This window comes from Salvelinus alpinus, chromosome 1, assembly GCF_045679555.1.
Source record: "Salvelinus alpinus chromosome 1, SLU_Salpinus.1, whole genome shotgun sequence".
Classification (NCBI taxonomy): domain Eukaryota; kingdom Metazoa; phylum Chordata; class Actinopteri; order Salmoniformes; family Salmonidae; genus Salvelinus; species Salvelinus alpinus.
The window spans coordinates 33,800,782-33,813,582 of NC_092086.1; the positions used below are offsets into that span (position 1 = coordinate 33,800,782).

General features: G+C 39.4%; 1 protein-coding gene across 1 annotated transcript in view; it reads right to left on the reverse strand.

Moving 5' to 3' along the window:
* The window catches only part of ighd (immunoglobulin heavy constant delta), a 252,691-nt gene extending 242,383 nt beyond the window's left edge, over positions 1–10,308 (reverse strand). The window contains exons 1-2 of the mRNA XM_071398153.1: positions 10,226–10,308; positions 9,774–10,086 (exon numbers count right to left, since the gene is read on the reverse strand). Of these exons, the coding sequence (XP_071254254.1) occupies positions 9,774–10,086; positions 10,226–10,268 (356 nt within the window). The 5' untranslated portion in view covers positions 10,269–10,308. The remainder of the gene's footprint in view (positions 1–9,773; positions 10,087–10,225) is intronic.
* Positions 10,309–12,801: the final 2,493 nt, after the last annotated feature.

The following is a 12,801-nucleotide window of genomic DNA, read 5'->3' on the forward strand; positions in this document are numbered from 1 at the left end:
AAAGTAACCCACAGAAACTTCATCAAGCTCCTCCTCTGGACGTATCTCAGCAAAAAGAGGGGTGATTTAAACATCTTTACTCTGTTCCGCAATCAACTTCTTCCTAGACATCAAAGTATCAACTGTAGGGACCCTCTCTTCCTTCAGTGGTACTAAAACCTTTGGGGTTGTCTAAGGAGAGGTCAATTCTTTCAACTTCTCGGACAGATCGACCATCCTCCTCAACACTAGACTCTTAGACATAGCACGTGTAATGGCACACACTGAGAACACTCTAGGGTACTTTTCTGATAACCCATCAGGTTCCTCTACTCTGGGTTCCTTACATATGACAGAATTTAGCACAACCTTCTCTCCAGCAAAATCGTTTCCCAAAATGAATCAGACCCCCTTCACCGGTAGTCTAAGCCTCACTCCAAACAACAACGAAACCAGAAATAAGATCAGACTCATGTTCCACGTTATACGAAGGTACTTCCATGCAACCCATCTCCACACCTTGTACTAACACACTGTAACCATTTGCCGAAGTGTCAGACAAAGCTGAACTAGTGGGAGCTGCTTTTACACCAACTGAGTGATTGACAGATGGACACTTATCTTTATATACAGAGAGGAGAGTTGCTTTGCATAGAGTGAGAGAGTTGGCATGAAAGGGAGAGATAAATAAACGACTAATATATATCACTGTGCATGCTTATTGGATTTGTTGTTGTTTTTTAAAGCAGAATGTACCTATTGGCTTCCCCCGTGAGACCCATACTGTACTTGGTTCATTACAATATTTACTTTACATTAATTACCCTTATATGCTACCCAGAAGTGTAATGTTAATTATGTTTGTTGATGTGATACCTCTGAAATGCATACATTTTAAAACTGATTACATTCAAATAAGCGTACCTAATTGAAAGGCATTACAAAATAAATGGTTTGAGCTGCTTGACATTGATGATAATTTTACTGAATGACCACATTTATTATTGATACTGTTGGTAATTTGACATTGTTAATTAACTTTGAATGGCTTTACAGTTTTCAGTGAAAGTTTCATGATGATATTCATACAGTTATTTTACAAAAGACGACAGGTATTATGCTTTTCAACTAATTATGGATATTTGGGTTATAATTTAGAGTGTGATGTGTCTAGTCTATTCTTTCCCAGCGTTGGTGGGGCCATGGGATTGATGTTGACAGACTGGAGCAAAGATTTCTGTTTGATGATCACATTAATATAATCCTGTCCGATAAAGATACTCAAAACAGACTGAATTGCATAAAATGTACTTCTGTGTTAATTTACATTTTCACAGTTTATTATGTGTTTTATGTGGATAACATTGATTTCAGTGGACAGTGTGTTTTCCACTACTTTTGAGAACAGACTGTATGCACACTTCAACTGTAGACTTCAACTGTATTTGTAGTTATGGTGTGTCTCTGTTCCTCAGTCTAGTCAGAGCTTCAGTCCCTCTCCCTCTCCTGCACTCTGCAGTGAGATAAGTAGTGATGGAATAGCTCAGAGTTATGCATTGACTCCTCCTTACAGGGCAGTAGGGTATAGGAACACATAATATACAATAAAATGTATATGCCATAATATAATATAGAGAACTCAGAGATGGGGAACAGCTTAATATGCAGTGGCGTGTATTCTTGGATGCCAAGGGAAGCCAGGCTGCCCCCAAAAATTGACCAATAAAAAAACATGATCTTTATCTTTCATCTCTCTGTGTTTTGTAATTGTCCTTCAATTCGCAAGAGGCTAAATGTATCTCACCGGAGAAAGCATCCGAGCGATATGTGTCTCTCTATGTGTAGGCCATCTATATGATGCTGTCTGGTCCAAAAGAGTGTGACATTGTTGCCGCCCGTAGCATTGAATGCAAGGAAAGCCAGCGAGCATTTTGTCTCCCTTGATAAAAAAAGGTTAAAATAATAGCCAATCAGTGTTGAGCTGAACTGAGTGAGCTGAACTGTGAATGGTCCTGGCACACCAAAAAAAGTATAAAGGGAAGCCAGTTTGGATTTGGCGTCACTCCTATGAAATCGCACCAAGAGCATACGTCATTGACAGAAACAACTTGAATTGTTGCATCTCGTTATGTTGTTGTCCTCGAGTTGCTAGCTAACTAGCTAAAATGGTTCCATCCCTATATTAGTCATGGATGGAGATTTGGACTTTTACTTACTTAATTTGGGTTTTACTTAATTCTCCATACTGGCCAGTGATTATAACGGTGATTCTGAATTAACCAATTAATTCATACGTTATGCCCCTGGCCTGAGAGCAATTGAAGTTAAATATGTGGCTAGATGTACTGTAGAAGGCTAATGTTAACTGGCTATCGTTGCCCATGAAAGGAAGTTAGGCTAGCGAGCAAGGATTTTAGCCAGGTAGCCTAAGACAACAAAAAATAAAAGTGTGTACTGTATGACAGATTGTTAAACCATTTAATCAACATGAAAGAGAAGAGGATGGCATTGGCGAGTCAACATGTTTTTTCTACTTGCACGAACACACACACACACACACACACACACACACACACACACACACACACACACACACACACACACACACACACACACATTAATCAGAAACATGGACAGCCACATCATATTTAGTTTAATGTACATTGCTTGGACAAACATTTTTTTGGTATCTTTTAGTTGTCACTGTATTAGGTAATTTGATGATTTTGACATGTTGAAATGTTGCTGGAATAGTGGAGGCAGCTCCTGTTTTCTTTGCGACTTACGTTAACTCTGTGGTTCTAAATCAATAGTTGTTTAGTGGTCTGAAAATGACGGAAACATTATTAACTTGCTTGACCATGCTTTTGGTCATGTGCTCCATGTGCTCGCCAGACGTAGCCTGACTGCCATTAGGTACCGAGATGAGATCCTCAGACCCTTTGTGAGACCATATGCTGACACATGCACATTTGTGGCCTGCTGGAGGTCATTTTGCAGGGCTCTGGCAGTGCACCTCCTTGCACAAAGGCGGAGGTAGCGGTCCTGCTGCTGGGTTGTTGCCCTCCTACGGCCTCCTCCACGTCTCCTGATGTACTGGCCTGTCTCCTGGTAGCGCCTCCATGCTCTGGACACTACGCTGACAGACACAGCAAACCTTTTTGCCACAGCTCGCATTGATGTGCCATCCTGGATGAACTGCACTACCTGAGCCACTTGTGTGGGTTGTGGACTCCGTCTCATGCTACCACTAGAGTGAGAGCACCGCCAGCATTCAAAAGTGACCAAAACATCAGCCAGGAAGCATAGGAACTGAGAAGTTGTCTGTGGTCACCACCTGCAGAATCACTACTTTTTTGGGGGTGTCTTGCTAATTGCCTATAATTTCCACCTTTTGTCTATTCCATTTGCACAACAGCATGTGAAATTTATTGTCAATCAGTGTTGCTTCCTAAGTGGACAGTTTGATTTCACAGAAGTGTGAATGACTTGGAGTTACATTGTGTTGTTTAAGTGTTCCCTTTATTTTTTTGAGCAGTGTATTTATCTTACAAATGACAGGTGACAGGTGTGTTTTATGCTTTTCAAATAATGATGGTTATAATTTAGAGTAGCATGTGTTTACTCTCTCCTAGCGTTGGTGGGGCCGTGGGATTTATGTTGACAGAGACTGGAGCTTAGAATTGTTTCACAGACTCTCACAGTAAGAGAAGTGCTGGATCAGTTTTTGTATGGTGCTGCAGCCTCTTGTGTCACTGTGTCTCTGGCACAATAATAAACAGCAGAGTCTTCAGTCTTCAGGCTATTCATCTGGAGATACACCTGCTGCTTGCTGTTGTCTCTGGAGATGGTGAACTGACCCTGAACAGACTGAGAGTAGTAAGTGCTGCCACCACCATTACTGATAGTTGCAACCCACTCCAGTCCTTTCCCAGGAGCCTGTCTGATCCAAGCATTCCAATAGTTGCCACCAAACCCAGAATATGTACAGGTCAGTTTGTGGGAATCTCCAGGCTTTTTAACCACTGATTCAGACTCAGTCAGTGTCTGACCCTGAACACCTTTGGAAATGCATTTACAAAAAATCCATCAATCTTTCTAGCAGTTTTTTTTTAAACACATGAAAATGATGGTACATTCATTTTAGTTGACATATAATATTGTCACTTACTTTTTACAGACACCACCATAAGTACTAAAGTCCAGACAGTCCTCATGGTTCAGTATTAGTTAGTACCAGACTGGCTGTAATATCAGTCCAAGCTGCCTACAATGAGAAGCCCAGAATTTAGTGTCTGATTATAAAGGGTTGAAGGGTAAGGATTCTTTGCATAGACCGCCCTCTAGAGGTTTAAATACAGACTGAGTGGGAGAGATCTGCTCTATTCCTTGATTCTCTCTCCTCCCTGTTCTTTATTCTGCTCTCTGTAGTTCAGATTTTTCATATGGGATGTTCACACTAGATATGTTTTGTATTTTATGCAATGCTGAACAGCACAACAACAAGAATATTTCCTTATGTGGGACAGTACCATTAGTATTGAATTGGATGTATGTCTTAGTCACCAATTCCAGAACAAATTCAAGAATGCTTACAGTATTATATAGAGCAATTATCATATATTGCTCGAATGAAAAGAAAACCTGGTTTGAAAAAACAGATAAAGCAACACCTGCCTGCACAAGGCCTCTTCCCTATTTGACCTAAATACTTTGTGTGTATGTACTGATATGTAGGCTATGTGTGCCTTTTTTAAATGTGTGTAGTTCTGTCCATGAGCTGTTCGTGTTTATTCATGTTCTGTACTATGTCATGTTTCATGTTTTGTGTGGACCCTAGGAAGAGCAGCTGTTGCTTTCGCAACACTTAATGGGGATCCTAATAAAATAAAAAAATACTGCTCATCCCTTCTTGGGAATCTATTGTGGAGTTCAGACCTGGGCAGAAAAGAGTTGTATGTTGTAGTTTATTTGAAAATACCAACATTTAAAATACTCAAGGTAGTCAAATATAGTTTGTATAGAGTTATGTTTCGAGTTTCAACTAAAGGTAAGTATTTTCTAAGGGTTCTAAGATGACATATGGAATTGTTTTAAGATGGTTGTACCATGGATCATTTAGCTATTTGTTTTATAATTTTAGGACCCCTTTAGGTATCTACTGTAGCACATAGAAATGCATTGAATAACACATCCATTAATGGCAAAAAAGGCAGTAAAAAAATGAATCATAAGGAATGAGGTTTTGAAGTGTCTGTCCTATATCTAGGAGATATAAGAAAGCTCAGAAAATTTATATGTTTTTGGACACATATTGAACCCATTTTATTGTGTAGGCACAAAACTACCTCCATACTTCAGCCAAATCGTTCGGAAGCAACGTTTTCACGAAAATAACAATTTTCGGGTTGTCTCATGTTCTGACAAACACCGCTTTAGCTCGGCCAGCTTCCACCGCAGATGCAGAAGGCCATCATAGGCGGGTGTGGTGAATTGAGATGCAGCCCATGCAAAAAGACAGGTCTAGCTTAAACTGACGGATTTCAATGGAGATTTTTTTATTATGTTACTTAGATTGACGCACCGGTGAGGGACATGGAATCAACATTAGAGTAGACCACTTTTGCAGCTTCAAGATGACTAACACATATATTCATGAGACATAAGGTAATACAGTAACACGACATCAAGTTATTATACATGTGTGGTAACTTTTAGATTTCTTACAATAGCAACATTCTTGTTACATACGACTTTGCATAATTTTTTTAGATAAAGATGCTCAAAACATAATAGCTAATGAAGTGCATGAAATGGACTTCTGCATTCATGTACAGTGCCTTCGGAAAGTTTTCAGACCCCTTGACTTTTTCCACATTTTGTTACGTTACAGCTTGTTCTTAAATTGATGAAATCGTTTTTTTCCCCTCATCAATCTACAAACAATACCCCATAATGACAAAGCAAAAACAGGTTTATAAAAATGTTTGCTAATTTATGAAAATAAAACATTTACTCAGTACTTTGTTGAAGCACCTTTGGCAGCGATTACAGACTCCAGTCTTCTTGGGTATGACGCTACAAGCTTGGCACACCTGTATTTGGGGAGTTTCTCTGATTCTTCTCTGCAGATCCTCTCAAAGTCTATCAGGTTGGATAGGGAGCGTTGCTGCACAGCAATTTTCAGGTCTCTCCAGAGATTTTCGATTGGGTTCAAGTCCGGGCTCTGGCTGGGCCACTGAAGGACATTCAGAGACTTGTCCCAAAGCCACTCCTTCAGTGTGTTGGTTGTGTGCTTAGGGTCATTGTTCGTTTGGAAGGTGAGCCCTTGCTCCAGTCTAAGGTCCTGAGTGCTCTGGAGCAGGTTTTCATCAAGGATCTCTCTGTACTTTGCGTCGTTCATCTTTGCCTCCATCCTGACTAGTCTCCCAGTCCCTGCCTCTGAAAAACATCCCCACAGCATAATGCTGCCACCACCATGCTTCACCGTAGGGATGGTGCCAGGTTTCCTCCAGACGTGACACTTGACATTCAGGCCAAAGATTTCAATCTTGGTTTCATTAGACCAGAGAATCTTGTTTCTCATGGTCTGAGAGTCTTTAGGTGCCTTGTGACAATCTCCAAGCAGGCTGTCATGTGCCTTTTACGGAGAAGTGGCTTCCGTCTGGCCACTCTACCATAAAGGCCTGATTGTTGGATTGCTGCAGAGATCGTTGTCCTTCTGGAAGGTTCTCCCATCTCCACAGAGGAACTAGAGCTTTGTCAGAGTGACCATTGGGTTCTTGGTCACACCCTGGTCTTCCCCGATTGCTCAATTTTGCCGGGCGGCCAGCTCAGGGAAGAGTCTTGGTGGTTCCAAACTTCTTCCATTTAAGAATGATGGAGGCCACTGTGTTCCTGGAGAGCTTCAATGCTGCAGAAATATTTTTGTACTCCAGATCTGTGCCTCGACACAATCCTGTCACGGAGCTCTACGGACAATTTCTTCGACCTCATGGCTTGGTTTTGCTCTGACATGCACTGTCAGCTGTGGGACCTTATATAGACAGTTGTGTGTCTTTCCAAATCATGTCCAATCAATTGAATTTACAACAGCTGGACTCCAATAAAGTTGTAGAAACATCTCAAAGACGATGAATGGAAACAGGATGCACCTGAGCTCAATTTTGAGTCTCATAGCAAAGGGTCTGAATACTTGTGTAAATAAGGTATTTCTGTTTGTTTTTTTAATACATTTGCAAAATTTTCTAAAAACCTGTTTTTGCTTTGTCATTATGGGGTATTGTGTATAGATTGATGAGGAATCTTAACAAAATGTGGAAAAAGGGAAGGGGTCTGAATACTTTCCAAATGCACTGTACACCTACTGCTTGCTGTTGTCTCTGGAGATGGTGAACCGACCCTGAACTAACTGGGGGTAGTAGAACAACTACCACTGCTATTATAGGAAACCCACTCCAGTCCTTTTCCAGGAGCCTGTCTGATCCAAGCTGCATCAATATTTCCACCATACCCATCATATGTACAGGTCAGTTGGTTTTTCTCCAGACTTTTTGACCACTGTTCCAGACTCTGTGTCTGTGTCTGACCATGAACCCCTGTGGAAATGAAATACTTTAGAAACTTTAGAGTGGAAACATTCCTACACATAAACAGTGACATCTATAAACATGTTGATAGACACCGTTGTAGCAGCTGATTTTGAAAGAATTCATGTAAATGATAAGACATTCATTCTAGCGGACAGAATACTGTCACTTACTTATTACAGACATCACCATGAGAACTAAACTCCAGACAGTCCACATTGTTAATGAGAAGGCCAGGTCTGAGTGTCTGATTTTTAATGGATGAAGGGGAAGGAGGCTTTGCATAGACAGCCCTCTATAGGCTTAAATAGGAACTGAGAGGGGAGAAATCTGCTCCATACCCTGACTCCCTTTCCTCCCTGTCCTTCATTCGGCTCTCTGTTTTTCATACTGTATGTTTTATATTTTTATACAGTATAACGCTGAACAGCACATAAACAAGCATATTTCCCTATATAGGACAACATAAAGATTTTCTCTACTGCTTATCCCCTTTCAATAATCTAACTTCTGGAGTTTCCCAAAGATCTATACATGGTCCATTACTCTTTCGTTTTAGTTTATTTCTGATTTCTGTTTTACGCGATTATAATTATGTTCGGATAAAGATGATTAAATTGTAATAGCTAGTATGAACTGAATTGTATAAATGTGTTTTTCACTGTTTGTAATGTGTGTGGATGATTTTATGCGGATAACATTGATATCAGCGTACAACTTGTTTTCCCACTACAGTTCAGTGGTTCTGCTCGTGTCAAAAGCCCTGTTTATACCTGACGTTCCTTTGTCTTGATCTTTTCCACATTCTGATTGTGCCCACATTGTAGCAGTTGCGCGTACACATGGTAGTAAAATGTGTCTCTTATCCGTCCACTGTGTCTGCATTGTGACCAGATATCCTGGTCCCTTCCTGTATGCAAATTATTTGGCACATATTCTTTCAAAATAATATTTATTTATTTCAACTATTGATCTCATAAGCCAATTGTGCCACCTGTCAATGATTTTAAGGTGGGCAGGATAATAAGTATTTAAATGGTTTCACTGTCCAGATCCATCTACATAAGCTATCCAGATAGAATGCTTGTCTGACTACCTCTGGAGGTGGTCAGGAAAATCTGATCACTCAGATCACAATGAGTCTTTCAATTGTCTACACCTGTCTAAGAATGTAGGCAGAATCAGAATGTGGACAATATCAGGACAAAGGATACATGTTAGAACCAGGTATTAACAGGGCTATAGAGAGTGTTTCTAAAAGACAGACACACCTCATTGCCTCATATTGAGATCAGTGATGATCAGTTTTTGTACTGACGCTGCAGCCTCCTGTCTCAATGTGTCTCTGGCACAAGAATGAACAGCAGAGGCTTCAGACTTCTCACCTCTAAGTACAGCTAGTTTTTGGAGTTGTCTTTGGTGATGGTGAACTGGCCCTGGAGAGATCCAATCCACTCTAGTCCTTTCCCTGGTTTCTGACGGATCCAGTGCATGTTGTAGCTACCCATGGAGAATCCAGACACAGTACAGGACAGTGTTACTGACTCTCCAGGGCTCTTCACCACTGACTCAGAGGAGGTGAGTGACTGTCCCTGAACAGCTGAAACACAGACAGAGAGTTTAGATGACTGTCACCCACCAGCCAATTAGCACAGCTCCACTCTTCTCTCCCACACTGGACAGAAATAACTCCAGTTAACTCACCTGAGATGAGAGCCGGGAGGAAAACACATTCTAGAACTCTCATTGTGGGTAAATCCTAAGGTTCTCGAAACAAAGGAGGAGACTGGAAGTGGCAGTTGTGACTGAGGGAGATGGTCTGTGGAGTTCAGTTATTATAGCAGACTATTGTAATGGGAGGAGACGTTGGCTCTTGGAACACGGAACATTTGCATCTTCATGGCGTTAAATGGCTGTTCCTTTAGAATTGTTGGTCTATATAATACATATCTTGCCAGTTATGAAATGTATTGGACTTGGTGAAGACTCATGGTGTAGACCCTGCTGTTTGTTATTGTGCCAATGTATCAGTCAGAACATTTGACATTTTGTTTTATAGAACTTGATTTGAACAAATACAGGCCTACTGTTTTTATGTCTCTACTGGTGGTAAATAAATGCCTTATTGTTGTGTTGTGCTAGATTCATCACATACATATAGGGTTTTTGTACTGGTCTGCTGCTGGTTTGAATCACTGTGGCTACCGAGCACAATAATACACAGCTGTGTCTTCAGTCTGCAGACTCTGTCCTTTCAAAGACACAGTATTGCTAGAAGTGTCTCTTGTGACACTGAACCTGTCTTTTAGGGAACTTTGAGAGTTTGAGCTTCCATCATAATAGATGGTCCAAATCCATTCAAGTGCTTTTCCTACAGGCTGACGGATCCAGCCTATTCCATAGACGTTGCTGCTATCAGTCAGAGAATACCCAGAGACTTTACAGGTGATGCTCAAAGACTCTCCAGGCTTTACATCCAATGAGCTTGGTTGTGTGAGCTCAAGACCACAGTGTACACCTGTCAATGGAAGAATTAGAATGAAAACAATCTATGGATTTACAGAGTAATCAGAAAAGTAATTTGACAGTGTAAGCTATCGATACAGAATCACAAATAACTTTTTCAGTTTCAAAAACTAAAATTGAAAGAGACTTACATGATGCAGCTGTCAACAGCAGCAGCAGAGATGCAGGGAACATGGTTTGTGTTGAAGCTGAATTGGTGGGAGCTCGATTGTTAACTCTGACTGTGTGAAAGAGAAACAGCCACTCCACTTTATATAGATAGAGAAAATGGGTGTAACTTTGCATAGACCTGAGAAAGCTATTAGTATTAGAAGAGTGTACATAAATAACTTGTTTTGAAATAAATACATTGATTGACTGTTATAAGCTGAACCAACCTGCATCATTAATTGTGAAACAGGGGTGTAACTTTGCATAGACCTTAGAGATTTAGGTATATTTTAACAATTACATTTACTTTTGATACTTGATTTTAGACTTTTATTCAAGTAGTACTTTACTGGATGACTTTCACTTTTACTTTAGTTATTTTTTATTAAGGTATCTTCACCTTTACTCAAGTATGACAATTGAGTACTTTTTCCACCACTGTATATAACTATATAGTATCAAAAACTAAAGTCTGATTGACTGTTATAAACTGAAACAAACTGCATTATGATCTGTTAAATTGAATACACATTTGAGGGAAATGTTGATTGTCTCTTTATTTACAGCTTGTTATTATAACACAATAATTACTGTTTTCAATGTTTTTGCGAATTGAACAGAATGCATTAAAAACTTCTTATGGCTGCAATCCCGTTAACGGGATGATATGACAACAGCCAGTGAAAGTGCAGGGTGCCAAATTCAAACAACAGAAATCTCATAATTAAAATTCATACATACATACATGTATTTTATACCATTTTAAAGGTAATCTTGTTGTTAATCCCACCAAAGTGTCTGATTTCAAATAGGCTTTTCAGCAAAAGCACCACAAACAATTATGTTAGGTTACCACCAAGTCACAGAAAAATTTTGCCATTTTTCCAGCCAAAGATAGCAGTCACAAAAAGCACAAATATAGATAAAATTAATCACTATCCTTTGATGATATTCATCAGATGACACTCATAGGACTTCATGTTACACAAAACATGTATGTTTTGTTTGATAAAGTTCATATTTATATAAAAAAATCTGAGTTTACATTGGCGCCTTACTTTCACTAGTTCCAAAAACATCCAGTGATTTTGCATAGCCACATCGATTCAACAGAAATACTCATCATAAATGTAGATGATAATACAAGTTATACACATGGAATTATAGATATACATCTCCTTAATAACTTCTCTAGGATAGGGGGCAGCAAATTCACTATTGGATAAATAGCGTGCCCAATTTCAACTTCCTTCTACTCATTCCCAGAATATAAGATATTCATATTATTAGTAGATTTTGATAGAAAACACTCTGAAGTTTCTAAAACTCTTTGAATCATGTCTGTAAGTATAACAGAACTTATGTAGCAGGCAAAACCCCGAGGACTAACCATTAATTATTTTTATTTTTTTAAGTCACTATCTGTTCAATGAGATTTCATTGGAATACTGGATTTATAATCACCCTGTTTTCAGTTCCTACCGCTTCCACTGGATGTCACCACTCTTTGGAAATAGGTTGAGGTTATTCCTTTGTGCAATGAAGAAGTAAGGCCACCTGGAAACAGTGTAACGCATGTGTACTGTTTGAGAGTTGCGCAAGACTAGATAAGTAGCGTTAGTTTGTTGATCTCCTGTATTGAAAACAGATAGACCCGTCTTCAATTTGATCGATTATTAACCTCTAACGAGCCTCTACCCCGGGTCCGGGATCACCCCCCACCCCCCCACACACTGATTAGCATAGCTAGCATAGCTTCACAAGTAGATAGTAGCATCTAAATATCATTAAATCACAAGTCCAAGACACCAGATGAAAGATACAGATCTTGTGAATAAAGCCACCATTTCAGATTTTTAAAATGTTTTACAGGGAAGATAAAATATGTAAATCTATTAGCTAAACACGTTAGCAAAATACACCACTTTTCTAACTCCATCAGTTTCTTACTACTTCAGGTGCTATCACCAATTCGGCTAAACTAAGATATTGATAGCCACTAACCAAGAAAAAACCTCTTCAGATGACAGTCTGATAACATATTTATGGTATAGGATAGGTTTTGTTAGAAAAAAGTGCATATTTCAGGTAGAAATCACAGTTTACAATTGCACCGACCATCACAAGACGACTAGAATTACTATAGAGAGCAACGTGTATGACCAATTTACTCTTAATAAAACATTTCATAAGAATAGACAAAGCATAGCAATGGAAAGACCCAGATCTTGTGATTCCAGACAATATTTCAGATTTTCTAAGCGTTTTACAGCGAAAACACAATAAATCGATAAGTTAGCATACCACATGTGAAAACGTTACCAGAGCATCGATTCCAGCCAAAGAGCGCTATAACGTAATCACCGCCAAAATATATTAATTTTTTCACTAACCTTCTCAGAATTCTTCCGATGACACTCCTGTAACATCATTTTACAACATACATATACAGTTTGTTCGAAAATGTGCATATTTAGCCATACAAAACCGTGGTTATACAATGGAAATAGTCACAACTCAAGCATCAAAATGAGGGACGTCAGCTTTCAGAGTGATC